General features: G+C 35.6%; 1 protein-coding gene across 1 annotated transcript in view; it reads right to left on the bottom strand.

Annotated features, from left to right (window-relative positions):
* LOC124591967 (cullin-3) overlaps window positions 1-1,438 on the bottom strand; it is a 223,297-nt gene extending 221,859 nt beyond the window's left edge. The window contains exon 1 of the mRNA XM_047131784.1: window positions 995-1,438. Within this exon, the coding sequence (XP_046987740.1) occupies window positions 995-1,051 (57 nt within the window). The 5' untranslated portion in view covers window positions 1,052-1,438. The remainder of the gene's footprint in view (window positions 1-994) is intronic.
* Between the last annotated feature and the right edge of the window lie 11,317 nt (window positions 1,439-12,755).

Genomic DNA, 12,755 nt, shown 5'->3' with positions numbered 1-12,755 from the left:
AAGTGTGTGATCTAATTCAGTTAATTTAAACTAATGAAAACAGCATCCTGTCACATCAGGTAGTTGTTACCCTTACAAGTAACAGGAATTGTGCTATATATAGCAAACTTAAGAATATCATATTCACCACCTTGACTAAAGGTGTTTGGTTCCCATTTAATACACTGTAATTCTGAACATTATATGAGTTTTTATAATGGAAAACAAATAAAATGAACTGACTTTTTAAATAGTGTGGGTTTGCTGACTTCAACATGTCAACTACATCAGATTTACTTACCTACAATTCATTCTTGTTAAATTTCTCATATTTGTTCAATATAAATTCATAACTATAAGGTGTTGCATTTTTATACACACAAACATTTCTTACTTCAGAGTACGTCAATATCTATACGTTTTGTACAATTCACATGAATAATGTAGTCTGAAAGACCTCATGATATTGCAATGAGCAAGTAAATTAGCCTACTAATTTTAATGGAAATTTGTGCTTTGGCACCACACAGTACGTGTGGTTATCCTAATTACTGATACCACTTTCTGAACAACTTTTCCATGATCTATTAGAACAGAATGTCCTGAGCTATATATCTATATAACTGCACATAGACAGTTTGCAAATCTTGTACATTGAACACAACTAAACTACACTTTTGATCCTATTTAAGGTTTCCCTTTTAGTTGTATGTCAACTGATGATACGTAGTTTTGAAACTTATGTCAAAAAAAAAGTAAAGTAATTTCATAACATAACTAATAATTCGATTACTACCGGGTAATCTTGGAAACAAAACACCACGTAACTTCTTGGATCTAATCATCGGTAATCAGTTGTGCAGTAAGTCAATTCGGTATCCTTAAGAATGTGTTACTTCATGCTTCATCTGAAAGGTTAAGTGAACTGCTACTATGCGGCAAATGCAAGAAACGCACATACGGCTATGTTAAGAAACATAACTGAGATTTTTTTTAGTTAAAGGTTATAACTCACCGGGAAAGCTCTAATTCTCATCTTCCCCTCCTTCTTCGGAAGCGCACCTTTCATCATTTTGCTGGCTTTCTTTAATCCTCTTGTTCAACAACACACACTGTCATACGACAAGTCGGAACTTCCTTTTAATAAGGATGGCGGTAGCTAACATTCATGAAATAATATATCCGCTCTAAAATTTTTGATGACTGACGTACAAACGCGTTTTGGTATCAAATACATTGATTACCATCAAAACTTTTACTGCTCACATACACTGCAGAAATACTGCCAATGTTTTACCCCCATACAGAACCTGAGATATTACATCAAATAGAAAAAGTAGTTCCCCATACGTACCAAAGAAGTAACAGTGTAATATCGACACTAAACCGTTACCAAAACCTGTAGTCACAGGCACGGGAAATACCTGATGCATTCTTATCGAAGTCAAATTTTGTGCATTAATGTAGCTGGATCACAGGCTGCCATAGAAACTACTATGACACGATGCAGAGTCCCTATGACTTCATGGATGTTAGTAATTTGAACGTGTACTGCAATGTAGTAAAAGCTAATGTAAGCAATTAAATATTGCCGCAGGTTATGAAATCAAACAAGACAGAATTACTAGGAACTATTATACTTAGTAGATAAGGCGGTTGTAATCATATGATATATTTTGAATGTTTTTCTCTATGCATCCTAAAACGGGAAGCTATCGTTTTCCTGATAACAAGCAGCGTAATTGGAAATAACTGTTCAGCTGCCTGAGTTTTCGTTGTCACTAGCCAAACAGAGCAGGTCACGTATATACTCGTGATGCTCAAGAAAGCAGCCACATCAGATATTTTACTGTCTGAGAACAACCTGAAGAATCGTCTGCGGATGTAAAATGCTCAGACTTGAGTGCTGGCTGATGTTTTTAAGTGACGGGATTGTTAATATTGACAGTATTTCTTTTCTAGTACGTGCCGTATTTGGCTGTTTCCAGTCTCGATTTAATTTTTGTAATTATCGGAAAAAAATCAGCTCAAACTTAGCATTCAATACAAAACGGCGAAGAAAGATGCTGGTTATATTGCCGCCTTACCCTCTGCTGATTTCCTCTGTGGCCCCAGACTTTCTTTAAACCTATCTCTCATTGTTTTTCCTTCATTATTTTATCATCCTTTTTTTCCACTTCCAACAAGTGGGAACAGTCAGTTGCACTAGTTCTCCATTTCTCTGCTGACAATATGGCAATAACGACACAAACAAATAATACAGTTGACCACCATACATCGTGACAGTGGTCCCGAAAAACTTGAATAAATATCATAAAAAGTGACAACTGTGATTAAATCCAACCAAAGCAAAATGTTGGCAGACAGAATGCTGAATATTTTATTTCGCTTCAAGCTAATACACCACTATAATTAAGCCAAATACATCGGAATCACTCTTGTTTATACCCTCCTCTATCAAAAGAGTTTACCGCTGGCTGAATTAAAACATAAAATTGAAAACAAAATGAAACTGGTAGAAAAAATGTAGGGAGCACGACAAATATTCCTAGTGTCATACTCTTTAGGGCACTGTTTACCAGTATGGTCCAAGGTGAGGCGTACCAACTAAATAGATGTAAACCAAAATGTGCCAGTGCACAGTGTAACTGTAAAACTGAAATCCACAACACTTGGATTCCATTAGTTTGCTGACATCACTCGGTCGATCTTAGAACACAGTAGGCCACCATTGTCATCAAATAATCTTCGTGTTCACACACTTCCAATCTATGCCCTACTACACCCTCCTACCTGGAATCCTACAGATGTATGTTTGAAGGTGACACCCTGATGCAGTATCTAACATCATAGAAAAAGAGACTGAAGTTGAAGAAACTGAACACATGTGAGGAATAGTGAAAAAGCAGAATGAGATTTTCACTCTGCAGCGGAGTGTGCGCTGATATGAAACTTCCTGGCAGATTAAAACTGTGTGCCCGACCGAGACTCGAACTCGGGACCTTTGCCTTTCGCGGGCAAGTGCTCTACCAACTGAGCTACCGAAGCACGACTCACACCCGGTACTCACAGCTTTACTTCTGCCAGTTTCAATAGTGAAAAACACTGAATGTGACTGTGAAGCAGCAAAAGACTTTGGAGCTCACATCCAACAGTTGTCCAAGGACTGGAAGCTACAGCTGAAGCTGTTAACTGCATATTTAACATCAATAAAACTTGGGAAGTGGGATGCAGCATAAAAATAACTTTTTTAATAATAGAATTTCTTTCTTTGTATGTGTGATCGTGCGCTCTGGAGCTTGTAGGTCTAAGTTTGCCTCAACACAAACAAACAAATAAATAAATAGCTTTACTCCACTGTGCCACATGTTATTTTGTGAGCTCACGGTAAAATAATTTTAGTGTTGTTCCTTGTTACAATGTTTCATCAGAGCTATCAAGTTGCCCACACCTTTATGTTCTTCGTCCCCCTTAACATTAACTGCCAGTTTTCTGCCAGTGCCAAATAATGTTGCCATTGTCTCATTCCTCTCATTTCAATTTATCCTACTTACTTCATTCCATGAATTTACAAATTTTATGTACTTCTTTTATCATGCTGCCTTCAGTCTGCAGTAATGTTTTACTCAGTTTGTTCATTCAGTGTGCCCAAGAATCTCCATCTCCGCATACAGCTTTTCTGCCACTATGACTTTCAACCCACATTCTTCTGCCATTAGCTAAGTGGTTAATTCTAGATGGATGTAATTTACTGTTTGTTTTACTCAGTTGATTTATTTTAATGGAATGGGTCAGCTATTTTTTTTTGCATGGAACATGAGAACACAACAAAAATAGCACTGCTGGAAACCCCAGTGGGACGAAGAAGACCAAGACTTCGATACTTAGATGACATAGAAGAAGATTTAAAAATTATTAGTGTCAGAGGTTAGAGATGCAAGATGCTGGGCAGGGATGAATGGAATGATGTCCTAAGCAGGCCAAGGCCCATCAAGGGCTGCAGAGCCATGAAGAAGAAGAAGTTCTTTATTATCCAGCACAGTCACACTAATTTCAATTCAAATGACCAGTTTAGGCTGACATCAGCCATCCTGAGATTTTAAAATATATATTATGTGGTTGAATTCCAACACTGCACAAACCAAGTCAAAATTGCAATTATTTCATTTCAAAATTAGTGTGATTGTGGAGGACGGTAAATTATTTTCAAAACAGTGAGTCATTGTGATCTCCAACTTGATGGAAACATTGTTCATTCCAAATATCTAGATGCTTAGAAAGTACATTGCCTGTCAGTATAACTTTCTAAAAACATTACGAAATAAATTTATTCCTTTAACTGTTTGTAAGCTGTTTTACCTTAATGCCATATTCACTCCTCCAGCGTACAGGATGTTTGCATATCCCAAGAAGCAAAGCAGTTCTCATTCATGCCAGGGAAATAAATATACAAATTCCTCTAATTTGTTGTTAGGAAAATTTAGGAAGCATAATATAGTGGAAATAAAAAGCGGTTCAGATGTCTAAAGTAATTAGATGAAACATTTTTGGTTAAACACAAACACAAAATTCAGTTTCTGAAGATGGGTAGAGGGCCTAATAGTTATTTTTTTCACAAGATAAACAACAGTAGCTCACTTTCACAATTATTGTGCCATCTTGTTTCGTAGCACCCTCTGTAATTTACTAGAGCAGTCTGGCTAAAAACTGTCTCACGAGTATATACACTTACGGTATATGATAAAGCTATCATGGACAAGCCCTCCTACTTTCCTACATCTACAGCTACATCTGTATTCTGCAAATCAGTGTAAGGTGCATGGCAGCAGGTACGTCCCATTGTATCAGTTAGGGTTTCTTCCTGTTCCATTAATGTATGGAGTGTGGGAAGAATGATTGTTTGAATTCCTCTGTACATGCAACAATTATTCTAATCTTATCCTCATGATCCTTATTATGTGAACAATATGTAGGGGATTGTAGTATATTCCTAGAGTCATCATTTAAAGCCACTTCTTGAAACTTTGTTAATAGAATTTCTCGGGATAGTTTACGTCTTTTTTCAAGAGTCTTCCAGATCAGTTCCTTCAGTATCTCTGTGACACTATCTCACTGATTAAACAGACCTGTTGTCATACATGGTGCCCTTCTCTGTATACTTTCAGTATCCCCTGTTAGTCCAATTTGATACAGGTCCCACACACTTGAGTAATATTCTAGAATTCATCACGCAAGTTATTTATAAGCAATCTCCCTTGTAGTCTGATTGCTCGTCCTCAGTTTTCTACCAATAAACTGAAGTCTACCACCTGCTTTATCCGTGACTTAACCTATGAGATCAGTCCAGTTCATATTCCTTCAAGTGTTACATCCAGGTATATGTATGAGTTGGTCAATTCCATCAATGACTCACTGATATTATAGTCATAGTGTACTAATTTTTTTCATTTTGTGAAGAACACAGTTTCAGATTTCTGTACATTTAAAGCAAGTTGCCAATCTTTCCACACTTTGAAATCGTATCAAGATGTGACTAAATATTTATGTGACAATGAAAACAATGATTGACAAAATTATTTAATTGGATATATAAAAAATGTACTTGTCAAGCAGCGGCAGAGCACACGCATAAAAGACAGCTATAATTGGCAAGCTTTTGGAGCCAGTGGTTCCTCCTTCTGACTGAAGAAGATGCCACTGGCTCCGAAAGCTTGCTAATTACAATTGTCTTCTACAAATATTTATACAGCTTCTTACAGTTACTGCTTCATTGTAGGTAATTGCATCATGTGCAAAAAGCCTAATGTTACTATTAATATTGTCTGTGAGATCATTACTATACGACACGAACAGCAATGGTCCCAACACACTTCCCTGGGGCATACCTGAAGTTACTTCTACATCTGATGATGACTCACCATCCAAGATATTTATTTAGTCCTTTGATCATATGTAGTGTAATGAACAAGATGATATTGGACTTAATTCTAGTCTTTACAGTAGGCACTTTCTCAGAACTGTGTATAGTTCTATGTGTTATACATTACAGAAGTTATAACTCTGTACATTTATTGCGTTTCAAGTATTCAATTACTGGATGGAAACAGTGGTAGTGTAGATATTCCCTAACAGAGCTTACAAAAGTATTAATGTTTGGTAGAAATGTTATATCATTTGGCAACTTGTTGAATAATTTTATTCCCAAGTAGAATATACCTTTTTGATATAAACTAGTATGAGCCGGGAGTATGTGCAAATTACCTTATAATCTAGTGTCGTGATTATGTAAGTCACAATTAATCTAATACTGTTATCATTTCCTATTACACTTCTTTTAATATACATTAGCATGTTAAAAATAAACAAGCAAGATAGTGGTAATGGTTTCAGTGTTTTAAATTTTGGTTTACATGACTCTCTAATTCTGCTTGCTGTACTAATCCTATTGGCTCTTTTTTTGGATTCTGTAGGTCCCCAGAGCTGCTGGTGAATTCTCCCAGAATATGAGTCCATATTTTAGATTTGCATTAAAATATGCATAATAGGCAGACATTAGAGTCTGTTCATTTATATATCTTTTTAGACCTTCTTAAAAGACAGCAGCTTGTATTCAGCTTGGCATTAACATGTTCAATACATTTGTCCCATTTTAGGTTGTTTTGAATATAAATGCCAAGAAATTTTGTTACTCCTTTATTGGTGATGAGTTGCTGGTTGATGCTGGTATGTAGATAATGCAGGGTATTGCTTTGAGAGTTATGAAAATTTAATGCCATTGTTTACATCTGATTCAATGCAGACCATTTACTTAGTTGATTTATAGTTTACCTCATGTTGGATATTATAATTTTTTGCTGCATTATATATAGTAGGTAGTTCATTTAAAATTAAATTTCTCAATATTCTACACAGTTTCAACCTATATTCCAATACAAACAGTCCTACAAGGGTAACAAACACTTCTAAAAGTCTTATAGATAATATATTTTCAAATACAGAAAGGCCAGATACAGAAGTTTTGAATATTGACCTAGGAATATCTGATCATAATGCACTTTTTATTAAAGTGCTCACTGTTCCAATACATACAAAAACAGTACATCATACGTATAAGAGAATTTTCTCTCCCAAAAACTGCAACCAGTTTGTTATCACACTGACTAACCAATCTTGAGCGAAAGTATTGTCACAAACTGATACAGATGCTGCATACAATGTTTTCTCCTCTTGTTTCATGACAAATTTTGAAATGTGCTTTCCAAAAAGATCAGATAAAATCAACTTATCTAGCCATAGACACACAAATTCTTGGATCACATCTGGCATTAAAAACTCTTCTAAGACTATGAAAAGACTAAACTCTGAAATAAAAACTAATACTGACCCTAATTTTAAAAAATATGTTCATAACTACAAAAAGGTATGTAGAAGGGTAATTAATCTAGCAAAAGTGTTAAGTAACGATGGACTAATAAGGAAGTCAGACAATAAATCAAGGACCACATGGGAAAGTGTTAAAAGAGAAATAGGAAAAAGCTCTAAAGACCAAGATATTTTTCTTAAATCTAGTGATAACACTGAAATAAAGAAGGAAGTCTTGCCCAATTACATTAACAACTACTTTCTAAGTGTACCTGATAAATTAAGCAACAGCTTTACCAAAGAAGAGAAAACAACAGCACCAAAAGTAGTCAGTAGCATGATAATAAGTCCCACTAATAAATATGAAATATTGAAATTAATTAACAATATGAAACCCAAAATGTCTGCAGGACTGGATGAAGTGCCAGTGAAAATAATAAAAAAAAGTCGCCTCACAAATTTTGGAACCACTGGCACATATTGCCAATTTATCATTCAATGAAGGTGTGTTCCCCCAAAGGCTGAAAATTTCTAAGGTTAAACCATTATTCAAAAATGGGGATACACATAAGATAGAAAACTATAGACCTATATCCCTCCTTCCATCTTTATCAAAATTTTTTGAAAAACTGATGAAAATTAGACTCATAAGCTACCTTGGAACATTCCATTGGAACTACTGACGGCCTTGGGAGCACCAGTCCTGACAAAACTCTACCATCAGGTGAGCAAGATGTATGAAACAGGCGAAATACCCTCAGACTTCAAGAAGAATATAATAATTCCAATCCCAAAGAAAGCAGGTGTTGACAGATGTGAAAATTACCAAACTATCAGTTTAATAAGTCACAGCTGCAAAATACTAACACGAATTCTTTACAGACGAATGGAAAAACTAGTAGAACCCAACCTCGGGGAAGATCAGTTTGGATTCCGTAGAAACACTGGAACACGCGAGGCAATACTGACCTTACGACTTATCTTAGAAGAAAGATTAAGGAAAGGCAAACCTACGTTTCTAGCATTTGTAGACTTAGAGAAAGCTTTTGACAATGTTGACTGGAATACTCTCTTTCAAATTCTAAAGGTGGCAGGGGTAAAATACAGGGAGCGAAAGGCTATTTACAATTTGTACAGAAACCAGATGGCAGTTATAAGAGTCGAGGGACATGAAAGGGAAGCAGTGGTTGGAAAGGGAGTAAGACAGGGTTGTAGCCTCTCCCCGATGTTGTTCAATCTGTATATTGAGCAAGCAGTAAAGGAAACAAAAGAAAAATTCAGAGTAGGTATTAAAATTCACGGAGAAGGAATAAAAACTTTGAGGTTCGCTGATGACATTGTAATTCTGTCAGAGACAGCAAAGGACTTGGAAGAGCAGTTGAATGGAATGGACAGTGTCTTGAAAGGAGGATATAAGATGAACATCAACAAAAGCAAAACAAGGATAATGGAATGTAGTCTAATTAAGTCGGGTGATGCTGAGGGAATTAGATTAGGAAATGAGACACTTAAAGTAGTAAAGGAGTTTTGCTATTTGGGGAGCAAAATAACTGATGATGGTCGAAGTAGAGAGGGTATAAAATGTAGACTGGCAATGGCAAGGAAAGCGTTTCTGAAGAAGAGAAATTTGTTAACATCGAGTATAGATTTAAGTGTTAGGAAGTCATTTCTGAAAGTATTTGTATGGAGTGTAGCCATGTATGGAAGTGAAACATGGACGATAAATAGCTTGGACAAGAAGAGAATAGAAGCTTTCGAAATGTGGTGCTACAGAAGAATGCTGAAGATTAGATGGGTAGATCACATAACTAATGAGGAAGTATTGAATAGGACTGGGGAGAAGAGAAGTTTGTGGCACAACTTGACCAGAAGAAGGGATCGGTTGGTAGGACATGTTCTGAGGCATCAAGGGATCACCAATTTAGTATTGGAGGCCAACGTGGAGGGTAAAAATCCTAGAGGGAGACCAAGAGATGAATACACTAAGCAGATTCAGAAGGATGTAGGTTGCAGTAGGTACTGGGAGATGAAAAAGCTTGCACAGGATAGAGTAGCATGGAGAGCTGCATCAAACCAGTCTCAGGACTGAAGACCACAACAACAAGCTACCTTGACACTTTCAATCTTCTAAGTTGTGATCAACATGGTTTTTGTACAGGTCACAGCACAGAAACAGCTATACAGAAGAAATTATTAGAAATTTAGACAATAACAGACATGTGGTAGGAATCAACCTAGATCTCCCAAGGTCTTCGATACAGTAGATCATCAAATTCTCCTTGACAAACTGGAGGCAATAGGCATCAGAGGAATTGGGAGGAAATGGTTTTAAATCCAATCTCCAAGATAGAACTCAGGTTGTGGACCTCACCTCATCTCAGAATAAGCAAAAAATTAAGTGGATATCTTATGCTAAGAAAGTGGCAGTAGGTGTCCCTCAGAGTAGTGTTCTTGGCCCCCTGTTATTCCTAATCTATATAAATGACACTGAAAGGCCCAACAGATCATCAAAATTTACATTATTTGCAGATGATAAAAGCATAATTATAAGTGATGACAGCAAATCCTTATTCGCTACAGCTGAAAAAGTTCTGAAGAGTGTGCAACAGTGGTTTACACTAATAAGTTAACATTCAGTTTAAATAAAACAAATTACATACAGTATGGTAAACTAAATGAGAAGGATGATCACCATTTATCATTGAGTGACCATGAAATAGAGAAAGTCTGGTCTACAAAATTTTTGGACACGTACATTGACCATCACTTGTGCTGGAAAGACCATGTCACATACATATCCAAAAAACTCGATTCAGCATGTTTTGCACTGAGAATAATTTCTAGAGTTTTCAGTGCGGAGTGTACTAGATTAGTGTGTATGGCTTATTTTGATTCTATTATATCCTATGGAATAACATTCTGGGGTGCAGCTAAAAGTCGCTTGAGAGAGGTTTTAAAATTACAGAAAAGGGCCATTAGAATTATTACACACAGCTCTCTACAAACACACAGCAAGACCTTGTTCATGCAGCTAAATATACTTACAGTACCATCTTTGGACATATTAAAAAGCATACTGTATACAAGAACACACTTGAGTAGTTTACATGTAAATTCACATCTTCATGACTACAGTACACGTATCTGTAAGAATCTGCATGTAGAAAGAACAAGAAAAACAAAAACTCAAAAACATGTGAGCCACTATGGAATAAAGCTTTATAATGCTCTGCCATTCTGCATCAGGGGAACAGAAGATGAAGGAAAATTTAAGTCAGAATTTAAAAAGTATCTGATAAATAAATGTTTTTATAGCATAGAGAAATATTTTGAATTCTTAAATCACTAACTGATAGTTGTATTGTCAATATCATGTTGTTCTCATTTTCAGTTCTGTCTCGTTTATACTCTTTTACCTCTAAATTATGTGTAATATGTGTGTTTCCAAACTGTACTAAATATATATATATAAATTCGTCATGTACAGTACATGTTAAAAGAGCGTGTAAAAGAACAACCTATTAATTCAATGTTTTAGTTTTCAACATATTATATAATGTTAATTTTATGTGTTTGATAGAAATCTGTAATATTCTGCTGTGCATATTCTGGACAGTATTATGACAATTCTTATATCATGTAAATGATGCAAAGGATGATAATAAATGAAATGAAATGAAATGCATACTTTTTGCTTGCACTCACTGAGAAATGAACTATTAATCCCCTAATGCCATAGTATTCAAGCTTGTTTAGAAGAGTTCTATCATTTACCATCTCGAAAGCTTTAGGTTAGTCTATAAATATATCTACTTTTTGCTGTTTTTTATCAATGGCCTTTAAAGCAGTGGTTGTGCATTAATAGGCTACCATCTCAATTGATTTCTTACTTCAACAACATGTTGAGACCTATCTAATACTTCATTTTAGTTTATAGATTGTATTAATGTATTGTTCATGATTTTTTCCAGAACTTTTTCAAAACAGTATGCTTATGTAATGGGGCGATAGTTTGTCACTTTATCATTGTCACCAGCTTTGAGTATTGTAATAACTTTGGCTGTTTTTAGCTGATCAGGAAAGATGCCTCTTTCTATTGAGCATTTACGTATATGAGAGAGGGGGTCAGTAATGTATTGGAGGGGCAGTTGTAAGATTCTGTTGGGTGTGCCATCAGCTCCTGCTGAGTATGTTGGTTTTAGATCTGCTTACTCCTTGCTTACATGATCCACAAACATTGATAATTTACAGATGTTGATCTGATTTTCTACTGGCTACTGATTTCCAATGAAATTAGATTTTATTAAATTTTCAGTTATTCCAGTGAAGTAGCTGTTGAATATATTTGCTGTTTTGCTTGATTCAGTAATCACTTTATTGTCATGTAACAAGACAATATTCTTATTTGTTTTCTTTTTCTTTCCCATTTTCTTATTTATGATGGCCCACATTGCTTTTAATTTACTTGCAAAATTTTTATACGCCTATCATTTGTGCATTATTTTTGCATGTTTTATAAACTTGTTGTGTATGCATCATTGTGGGTGTGCGTATCTGCTGTGATATTATTTCCGTTGCAGCTTTGGTGCAGTTCTCTCTCTCTCTCTCTCTCTCTCTCTCTCTCTCTCTCTCTCTCTCTCTCTCTCTCTCTCTCTTTTTGGCAAGAAAGTCTGTTTCCTTTGGTAATCCAGCCACTGCCTCTTACATTCTTTCTGATATTTACCACTTATAGAGGAAATGCTGTATCAAAGTGCTTTTATCAGTTTTTCCTAGAAATGCGTTGAATTTTGTATTCTGACTTTGCTTTTGGTAGACAGCACCCCAATCTCCATTGTGCAGTATTGAATCAAAGAGTTTCATGCTTTCCTGCCAGAAGATCCTACATTTAATCTTAACTATGTTGAAGTTTGTCTGTCCACCTTCAATGGTAATGGTGATTATGAAAACTTTGTGGTCACTGAAATTAAATACTTTTGCAGACCACTTAAATTTCTCTTTATCAACCAGGATTTGATCCAAGGCTGTCTGACTGGTTACTGTTACTCTCATTGCAAGATTTTCTGTTTCAGTAAGATTTTATGATTTGATGAAATTAACTAGAGTGGCTCTCTGTTTACTATTATTGAGAAAGTATATGTTAAAGTCACCACAAATTATAACATAATTTCTTGTTGCAGTTAGGAACCATTCCATTTTTTCTAGGAATACCTCAAATTTTCATGATGGGGAAGCCATTATCAAGATAACACGCTATGTACATACTCCATACCAAAAGGTCCTCAATCCAGTCACAAATTTCATATGATAGTACTTCTGACAATAAGCATAGGTGTGGTACTGAGTCAAATGCTTTATGGAAATCCAGAAATACTGCATCTACCTGATTGTCTTGATCCAAAGCTTTCACTATATCA

This window comes from Schistocerca americana, chromosome 2 (genome assembly GCF_021461395.2).
Source record: "Schistocerca americana isolate TAMUIC-IGC-003095 chromosome 2, iqSchAmer2.1, whole genome shotgun sequence".
NCBI classification, from domain to species: Eukaryota; Metazoa; Arthropoda; class Insecta; order Orthoptera; family Acrididae; genus Schistocerca; species Schistocerca americana.
The sequence above is the reverse complement of the archived record's forward strand: the minus strand, read 5'-3'. Positions and strand labels throughout refer to the sequence as shown.